The 10,962-nt window shown below is 31.4% G+C and overlaps 1 protein-coding gene across 1 annotated transcript; it reads right to left on the bottom strand.

Annotated features, from left to right (window-relative positions):
* Positions 1-9,326: 9,326 nt before the first annotated feature.
* On the bottom strand, positions 9,327-10,604 carry LOC112529596 (transcription factor MYC4-like). Its single transcript, XM_025140920.1, has one exon. The coding sequence runs from the start codon at positions 10,602-10,604 to the stop codon at positions 9,327-9,329; it is 1,278 nt and encodes a 425-aa protein (XP_024996688.1).
* Positions 10,605-10,962: the final 358 nt, after the last annotated feature.

Raw genomic sequence — 10,962 nt, 5'->3', positions numbered from 1 at the left:
AGAGAAATACATGAAACAATTTCATTAATTTTAGAAAAATACATGAAACAGTTTCATTAAGTATTATATGAAACAATTTTACAACCACATATGAAACAACTTGATCAAAGAAAGTATTATATGAAATAATTTCACAAGATTAAACAATTTCATGAAAAAATTTCATAAGATTAAACAATGAAATCGACGGATGAAGGTGGTTTGCACGGTTTACACAAATGAAAGCGGTTTTTATTTGATCACTCCTCTATATTTATTTAAAAGTTAATGAATTATTTTTGTGCAATTTTAATGTTGTTCTTGTTCCCTCTTCCAATATTCAAAATATTGGTGCTTGCTTTCTCGTACTTTCAATAAAACATTTTTAAACAAATATTTCTAATGAACATGTCTATAACGATTTATATATATTTTTAAATTATAAATATTATTATTAAATTAAATAATTATATTTTATTCTTTACATACATAGTTAGTAGATTTGGAATTATGTCAGACAAGACTGTTTTCATAAGACATGTGATACATGATTTTTACACTTGAAACTTCACAGCAAAATACGGTAAAAATAACATTCACATTGTTTTTGCTGTGAAAATTCGGCTTTTTTTTTTAACCTTTACAATATTTTGTTGTAAAGTTTCAATTGTAAAAACTGTGTCTCACGTGTCTCATAAAAACAGTCTTGTCTCATATAAACTCAACCTTATTTAGTATCGTAACATTATCAGATAAATTAGTGGTTCAGGTTTAATTATATTACGGAATTTAAATGGATTTTTTTAGAATTGAACTCACGTTGCACTTAAAAAGTTGTGATTGTATAAGGGTAATTTGAAGGTAATTGACAAGACCGATGTAGCATTTTAATAAACGGTAATTTCTATAATTTATTTTAATTGACGGTTTAAGCCTCTAAAGTTTATCTAATGACACATTAGCCCCTTAAAACTTACTTTGATGACACTTCATCGTCTATGATTTAACCTAATGACATGTTAGCTCTCTAAAGCTCAACTATTATGCCCCTAAGTCTACTTTGAATGAGATGATAAAATATGAAAAAGGCTATACCGAAAAACTATAGCAGTTCTAACACTACAACAAAATTACGTTTATAAGACATTCTCAATTTCTAAACGTCTTAATAGACCTTTTTGTAGGACTTAGTTTATAGAACGAAAAAAATAAAGTGTCCCATCCAACGGGGTTGTAATAAGTTTATATGACATTTTTTGTCGTCGTAATAAGTTTTTTAAGACACTTTTAATATAAAGCGTCTCATTAACAACTTTATATGACACTATTTAAAAAACTGTCATATACAAACAAGTGTCCTATAAAAAATTGAGGTTATAGGACACTTTTGAGAAAGTGTCCTATAAGTTTCTAATGTGGCACTTTGTATTAAAAATGTTCTAAAAAACTTGTTAAGACGTTCAAAAGCGTCATATAAACTTATTACAACACTTTTAAATAGGACGTTTTATATTTTGGTTTTATAAATGAAGTCCTATAAAACGGTCTATTAGGACGCTTAGAGATTGGGGGCGTCCTATAAACCCAATTTTGTTGTAGTGTAAGGTAGTGAAATTTCTTGTCGGGTAAGTTCTTTTTTCTCTTAAGACGCTTTTCAAACCATTCATAGACTTTATTCTGAGTAGCAATAACGCGTTGATCTAGTTGCCTCCAGAACCACAAAGAACTACCTAATTGATTCTTTCCTTTAGAAATGGTAAGATCTTTGGCGCAAAAAGGGGGGTTGATATGTATCATCTTGAGAAGGGTACCTTTACTCGAAACCAACATAGGTGGATGGGTAGAGAATACCTAGGGGTGCGAGACAACTCTCTCTAAAGAACTCGGTAAAATAGTCATGTTAGCATTTGAGTTCCCCAAGGCTTGACGTAATAACATTCATGTGGTTGTAAAAACTTAGAATAGTATTTGAACTGAATGTACTGATGCTTGTATATGACAATCCTGATTTAAGCTTCTATATCGTTACTTAGATGACACTCAAACATCTATAGCTTATCCTTAATCGCACTCGATAGTCACCAACTATTTAACTTAAAAGTGATCGAGATCGCTCATTTGGATCAGATCTTAAATGGTCATTGCTTTCAAACTTTTTCTATCCGATCTTTTCCAAAACCTAATTAATTAAGCCGTATGAAGGATTGATCAGTGCTATTTTGACAACATTTTGGTTCACGCATCTCCTCTATCAACTTTGTAAGGGCTTTACACATGTTATTCATTCAGTTCGCTGTAGCATGTGAATTCATTTGATCTAGTCAAAAAAAGTCGATACAAGAACAAGATAGAAGTCATCCTCATATATTCCTTATACAAATTTAACATCACTATTGATATGTTCTATTTAGTCTAGAAGACATGATATGTGGTGGTAAAAGGATATGATTTTTGAATGAAATAGCACTTTCCCATGTAAGATATTATAGTCAAGATTCCAAATGTTCACATAATCAGTAGACTTTGCAAGTTTTCATAGCCCAAGACAAAGCACCAATCATATCAACAACAGTGTGTATTCACCGTCGTTTGTTTGTAAGTGTATGTACGAGCACATCATGTATGAATTGAACGCCTTCGGTTATCATGAAACATACAATTATTAATACATATACTTTATTCATATTTAATTATAACAAATAAGACATAGTTTTATGTTGAAATTTGTTGACAATATACATTCAATCAACACTAATATGTGATTGATGCTAAAGTATGCAAATGTGAGATGGTTGATTTGAAAGATATGCACGTTTTGGGCCCTCAATTAATGATTTTTGCATGCTTTTCTTGAAACCTTAGCTATGCTTCTTTAAACGGTTTACTCACACATCAAACCTCCGACAAAGTTGGACCCATGCATAAGCATCATCTTCTTTTACAATCTAAATAAACGTGCTTCATATTATATGCTCTCTCTCTTTCTCTCTCTCTCTCTCTCTATATATATATATATATATACATACACACACATATATGTAAATACATACATACATATATAGGGACAAGTTCAAACGAGAAAAACTAAACATTTAACTTTGAATATAATATATGATTACATATACATGCATGATACACAAACTTATTCATATATGATTAAACATACCTAAAAGAATATAATCATATATAATATTAAGATTTCTTGTATTTTCGCAAAATATTTAACTTTCTTACATGATTCTTCCCCCCTCTTTATATATATATAGAGAGAGAAAGAGAGAGGAGGGTTTGGGTAGGGTAGGGTAGGGTCCCAATACTTAAGAAATGTAATTAAATATTCATATAATATTTTTTGAGAACCATGTGAGTATAACTTTATTATGTGTAACTAAATACATATTAAAGGCATATTAATTAAGGTTACTGACTTAATGATAGTAAACTGTTAATGCACCTTATTGGTTGTCAATTTGGACATGGATGAGGTGGCGGGGGCTCAAGTTCTAGATCAATATATAATAAGTAAAGAATATATGGTTTATTTTGGATACATACCTTGTTCTGGTAGTAGGTTCAAGTTTATCGTTACGTATTCGAATCAACTGTCATTACTCTCTTTATAAAAGATTTGTATATACGAAAAAACAATTAAAAAAAGTGAAGTTTTCTAAGGCATTAAGTTTAACTTTATCGTTAAATATATTTGAATCAACTGTCATTATTTTTTTATATATAATTTACATAATATTAAATAAAGATTTATAAAAGCATCATAATATAAACCATTCAAAATTTCTTGACCTACCATCGGCCAAACCGTTTGGACCATTAGATCCAAGTAAATCGAATCGTATAGCCATGGTTCATAATTGCAAAAATAGTAAATACATATGGATGATTAAGTTTTATGGTCCACCGAATTGAATGGTAAATAGGAGGAAGTACAATAATACTAAATTTGGTAAATGTTTGGAGTTTGAAGTCTTTTTTATTAACATGGATATCCAACTTGCTATGTGAGCCGACTAATTTCAAGACGATCACCTGCTTTGCAGATAGCCCGGAGTCACCGCATTTGAACCTCCGTGGCCATAAGGGAATTTTTATTTCTCGTTGGATTTGAACCTGAGATCTACTGGTACTTTTAATCTTTGAAGCCAAACTCAAACCAATGAGACACCACCCTTATGGTTTGTTTGGAGTTGAAGTTAGATGTAATCATTATACCCTTTCTGTTTTTACTTCTTTTTTTTCCAAATAAAAATGAAAGAAGTAATAATGATTTGAGATGTAAGAGGCATCTCAATAATTCTAGCGTAAACTTTAATACTTGTCTTGTGGTTTACTGTTTGTAATTTTTTTTTTTGAACTTTTAAAATTGCTTTTTATGGGAATAAACATTGTATTGATGGTGTTTGATTAAAACTGAGAAATTATTATCATTATCATAAATGTTGTTTGGATGCTTAGCATATATAATAACTGAAATTTTGTTTTGTAGCATAGTACTACCATTTTTAGAATATTAACCAATCGGGCAATTGATTTATCATTTAAACATAACTTCAAAAGATACAATACAAAACATGTTTAATCCAACTTCAAAAATACAAAATACAATTTGATATTTCATTCAACTTTAAAAATACAATATAATTCGATGTTTCATTTAACTTAAAAAATACAATACATTTTGATGTTTCATCCAACTTCAAAAATACAATACAATTCGATGTTCATCCAACTTCAAAATACAATACATTAATTTCAATGTTTCATCCAACTTTAAAATACAATACAAATGAATTTTTCATCCAACTTCAAAATTACAATTCATTCAATGTTTCATCCAACTTTAAAATTCAATATCAAAAAGAGGCTTACATAGCCAACCAACTTCAAAATGCATATCAAAAGATTATGTTTAAGGTCCAAATTCATTGATTAACAGGATACAAGAATCCAAACACATATGATCTTCTCGTGTGAATTGACAACACAAACAAGACTATATTAAATCCTCAAAACACATTTATAGGTTATTTTTAAAATACATCAACAAGAAGAGCGCAAAAGTGGTGTATGGTAACTATGGATTACTCTATAATATTGTTTTTTCCTTTATGTTAAATCATCTAAACTTCACTTTTTTAAATTTTTATAGGAATAGACCAACAGAAGGCAAACTTGATGATCCACAACAAATAAAATGGTTTATGCATAATATACAATAAATATGTTGATGCCTAAATATAACATAAAACACCAACATAAAATGTGTTCATTAGAATAAAAATATACGCTACTAGAAAAATGAGTATTTACGGCGGACGGAATCCGCCAAAAATATACCGGCGGACGGAATCCGCCAGAAATATACCGGCGAATTTCCAGCGGATTTCCGTGAGCCATAAAAAAAGTCAACTTCTATTGACTTCCGCTTGAAATATTAGTCTGGTAATATTTCTGGCGGATTTCCGACGGATTTCTTAATTAATTATATTAGACTTGTATTTTACTTTAATCAAAATAACTTACCAGCGGATTTCCGGCGGAAATTTATTAATGTTTTAAAATTATTATCTGCCGGAAATCCGCCGGAAATCTTTTCAAAATTAAAAATATTTTTAACATTTTCTGGCGGATAATTAATTAATCTTTTAAAATTATTATCCGCCGGAAATCCGCCGGAAATTTATTTGAAATTAAAAATTATTTGAAAATTATTTTAACATTTTCCGACGGATATTTAATTAATCTTTTAAAATTTTTATACGCCAGAAATTTATTTGAAATTAAAAATTATTTTAACATTTTCCGGCGGAAGCCGGAGGGCCGCCGGTATTCCGCTGGTAACGTTTATCCATGATTTAATAAAAAAAAAGCAAATTCCTTTACCGGCGGATTTTCGACGGACATTTTCGACGGATATTTTTTTTTTTCACATTTTTCAAACTTTTCTTTTCTTAATGGACCGTATTGGGTTTTAACGGTTTTATTAGGCTTGAACGAATGTTAGTTCGGTTTTAATGGATCGTATTGGTCGCCGAAAAAGTTGCCCTGTTTGGTAGTGATAGCATGACACAAATGATAAAAAATCTCCCTAAAAATGTAAACGTAATCCAAGTAAAAATTCAAATGTGTTGAAGAGAATATAATCCAAGAAGCAGAGATTTTTTTTAACCCCACGAAGAACACCAACTGAGCTTATTCTCAAACAAAGGTATTGTATCTTCTTTAGCAAGTCTTTAATCTCTTGCACCTTTATTTATTTTTGGAAAAACTAGAATAGCATAGTATTAACTATATATATAAAATACAAATCAAATGCAACTTTTGTAAATGTCATAACTGTTGCACTCCTTTATATTTCAATCTCGATTATTGATCTTACCTTTTTCAAGGATTTTATTTTTATTTACTTAATTACTAAAAGGGGAAATATGTCTTTTATTTTTTTAAATCTTTATATCAAAGGAACAATTATTCCTATTTTAGTGGACGATTTCATTGATTTTAATTTGTTAAATTTAGGAAATTATTTTCATACGAGTATATGTTTTGTTCACATTGCATTGTCGTCTTATATGTTTAAGATGAATCATACTTCATATGTATGCATTTCAAATTTCATATTACAAGAATCCTAATTTCTTTTTATTTCATACCATATGAATCTAAATTTCATACAACATAATTCTGCATCACTAATGAATGCATTTCAAGTTTCACAGAATACCAATTTCTCTTGATTAGAATCCCAACTAAAAACACAGAATACTAAATTCATATGAGTATCACTTAAAAACTTTGTTACTCTCCCTACGCCAAAAATGCATATGCATATCATCTCCATAGCCATAACACTTTTTGTTCAGATACACTTTTCTAGTCATCTTATACATTTCATATGAATCATATATTCATATGAAAACAAAGGTATTTTCATTGCATGCATCTAAATTTTATATAAAACACCTCGCCAATTTGGCAACTATGTCCCTTAAATTTCTCTACATAATACTTTCCTTTCAACAAGCCTCTTGTGCATTTCCGATTCTATGCTCCATATTATGTTCAATATTTCGCGTGTGCCCTTCTCAAGTTAATTTAATAACCAAAATGCCCTAATTTCTTTCCCAGCCGTTGATCATTTGGATGTGTGGTTAAGATTGGGTTGCATCGGTTGCAACTTTTACAAGGGTTGCATTTGATGGCATATATATATATACACACACACATATATATATATATATATATATATATAGGGTTGGGCTCACGTGAGACCAAAAGTTTTTCGTGAGACCCGTAAGACTAATTTATGTTCATTGATCAACTTTATAAAGTAATGATCTAATGGTCTAAAGTTGCACGGTGACAATTTTGTGATTATTGAGAAGTCTTGTGGCAATTTTGTGATTATGAATGTTCAGATTGTATATCTAATCCAAGGGTTCAGAATTGGTCTTACGGGTCTCACGAAAAACCTTTGCTTTCACATGATCTCAATTATATATATATATATATATATATATATGGTATATTTCTTTTACAACCTTGTGTATTTGTACAACCCTTGCAACCCAATTAATTGAGATATTTATAGAAATGATGGGAGTTCATTTATTATGATTTGAATATTTATGGAATATGAATAGAATTCATTAATTATGATTAATACTTTATATTAGGAAACAATCAATACTTCTATGAAATCACATATTCATCAAATGAAATGGACGGTTGAGATTGTGTTGTATTGGTTGCACACATGTCAAGGATTGTATAATAATCAACCTCTCTCTCTCTCTCTCTCTCTCTCTCTCTCTATATATATATATATATATATATATATATATAACTTGGGATCATTAGAGACTAGCATGTTTTCATGAGACCCATGAGACCATTTTTTTACACTTGAAACTTCATAGAAAAACCCTGTGAAGGTGACCTTTACAGTGTTTTTGCTGTGAAGGTGACATTTACAGTGTTTTTGCTGTGAAGGTTCAAATTTTTTTTACCTTCACAATGTTTTGCTGTGAATTTCAAGCGTAAAAAAATGGTCTCACGGGTTTCACAAAAATAGGCTGCTCTCATGTGAACTCAACCATATATATATATATAGAGAGAGAGATAGAGAGAGAGAGAGAGAGAGAGAGAGGTGAGTTGTTATGCAACCCTTTATATTTGTACGACCAATACAACTCAATAGCGACCGTCCATTCAATTTGATTAATATGTGATTTCATAAAAGTTTTGATTGTTTCTTAATATAAAGTATTGATCATAATTAATGAACCATAGTCATCTTCCATAAATATTCGAATCATAATAAATAAACTCTCATCATTTCTATAAATATCTCAATTGATTAATTGCATTTGAAACGTCCTCTCTATATAGGTGTTTGAATACAATTATTGTCATTGTACAACATGTAAAACCAAATTCGAACCCTCAATCTACTCTAATAAATATTTTGCTTCATAAATGTTTTGATTTTTTCTAATATAAAATGTTGATCATAATTAATAAACTATAATTATCTTCCATAAATATGTCAATTGATAGGGTTGTATGAATTATAAACCAGCTTGTTTTCGTTATACCCGTGAGACCACTATTTTACGTTTGAAATTTCACAGTATGTTTGTTGTGAAGGTTCAGATTTTTTTACCTTCACAATGTTTTACTGTAAAGTTACAAGTATAAAAAAATGATCTTACGGGTCTCACAATAACAGTCAGATCTCAAATCAAACAAATTTTAGATTCCCATTTATCAAATTGTATTGCATCTCAAACTCAATTCAATATTCCAATTCAATCGAAGTAATGAATTGAGTTCATGGTTTCGTATATTTTGAATTCGATTAAACCAACATTTGATCGGTTGGCAAGTTAAAAGAACTCGAATTCATATAATATCAAACAACTTCAACTCGATTCCTGCTATGAAAAACTGGATTAAAATAAAATCTAATGTTATAAGTGTAAACATATGAGCATCTAAACCAATTAAGTTGAAAATATTATGGTTTCCTTCGAAAACTTCCAATTTGATGATCAAACGAATTAAGCATGGATTCCGATAATGATCAAACTGAACTGAAAAGAGTAAATCGCACAATCGAATTCCAATTCTGATCTTAATTTGGTCTGATTAGTAGGTGTTTTGTTTTTTTTTTCTTCTAAATAATTGAATTATTAACAATTAACTGTTACAAATTAATGTATCAATCTGGCACTTCTTCCATACATTATATGGTTCCTTAATAAAGACGATTGAAACCCTATATTTTATTTGAAGAAAGCATCATACACAAATCTGCAATCAACAAAATCTTACAACTCTTGAAGAATAGAGACTCTCAATGCTCTCTCATCGGTTAGAAATGCTTGGGGAATATGACCTACAATATCTTGAATCACCATGCCATTGATGTTGGAAACACTTGCATGATGAACCCTAATTTCTAGGCTTTTCATTGCATCCATCAGTCTGGCTGCCGGATGATTCACATCGGGTGATTGTACACGAATCACAGCTTCTGATCCAATTATTTTCACCTCCACTTCAGTTTCATGGATCCTGCAGTTGGTTGACAAAAGGGTTTCTGTCCTGGGTGCACCATCGTCCACATTGATATGCAAGTTATCGGCTTTCTCAGTTAAAGTTTCGATCTTGGACTTGAGTTCACCGATGTAGGTGACGGCATCAGCGAGTAATGAAGCTTTGTCCATCTTGGAAACGTATGGAACCACACTTCTGAGTGCATAGAATCGTTGGTTTAGCTTCTCCCTTCTTTGTCTTTCCATGTCAACGTATTTAGGGTTTACCTGATCAGTTGTGGTGTTCATCGTTTTTTGACTCTTCTTCTTCGGCATGTTGTCCCTAGTTGAAGTAGAAGGCCTTCCAACATCGAGTAGCAACCAGTCTGTCTGAGACTCGCACATCACTGTCTTTCCTTTACCTTCTTCATTGCCCTCACCAGAACTGTCCTTTTGAGTTCCTAATAGTTGGACTTGATGAAGAGGGTTTCCATTGATAGTAAGGTTAGTTTCAGAGCTAAAGAGGGACTTGGCTAGAGGGACCAGACCCCAATTCTCTTCTAATAGATTCGTGGAACCAAGCTCAACAACACCCCAAGAAGTTGCAATGCAAACCAAGGTTTTGATCCCACGCAAATAAGCCTCTTTAGCTCTCTGGCTGCCGTTCATTCCCAACTCATGGTCACCGGCTAACCACACAGAGGAACCAGAACCAAATGTGCCGCCAACGATGTCTTCTCCAAGAACATACGACCTCATAACCGACGCCATGATGAATTCTGATATTGTGTCAAGTTCATGCCCTTGATCAAGATTTGTTACATGAGATTGGTGGTGGCGTGTGTTGGAGATTGTTTGAGAGAGAAAATTCTTGGGACCTTTCAAGTAGCAATCACCGAAGGAAACAAGAAAGTGGGGATCGTTGCCTTTAGATGATTGCCAAAAGATGGCGTAATCCCACCATTCTTGACAGCTTTCCACCATATATTTTAGTCGTTGTTGAAGTAAAGATGGAGTTTCTTGTACCAACATTGGTACTGATGAAAATCCGTAAGTCACTGTTTCGTCCATGGCTTATATATATTTAGCTAGCTTCTGTTGACTGAATTATATATAAATATCAATATATATATATATATATATATATATATTATAGAAAGAGAGAGTGAGAGAGAGCAGAGAGAGAGAGGAGGGGGGCCTGTCACCTGTGCAAGAAGACACTCTTTGCTATTCAAGCAAACGAACAAGTATAAATAGAACGAAGACGTGTGGGATCATGGAAATATGAAACCTAATTAAGACTAAAAGACGAATACACACTCTAATTGATTATGAGACTAATTATAAGATATTTCGACTGTTCAGAATCAGCATATGTTCGGGAACATATGTATCAAAAACAAAATATACGAATTTTGCTGCCATTAAT

This window comes from Cynara cardunculus (genome assembly GCF_001531365.2).
Source record: "Cynara cardunculus var. scolymus isolate 2C chromosome LG 16, CcrdV1, whole genome shotgun sequence".
NCBI classification, from domain to species: domain Eukaryota; kingdom Viridiplantae; phylum Streptophyta; class Magnoliopsida; order Asterales; family Asteraceae; genus Cynara; species Cynara cardunculus.
Note: the sequence above shows the minus strand (reverse complement) of the source record. Positions and strands in the feature narration are given on the sequence as shown.

Bases quoted from the DNA above. Each gene is read 5' to 3' on its own strand.
- LOC112529596 (XM_025140920.1), bottom strand. From the start codon at position 10,604: ATGGACGAAACAGTGACTTACGGATTTTCATCAGTACCAATGTTGGTA.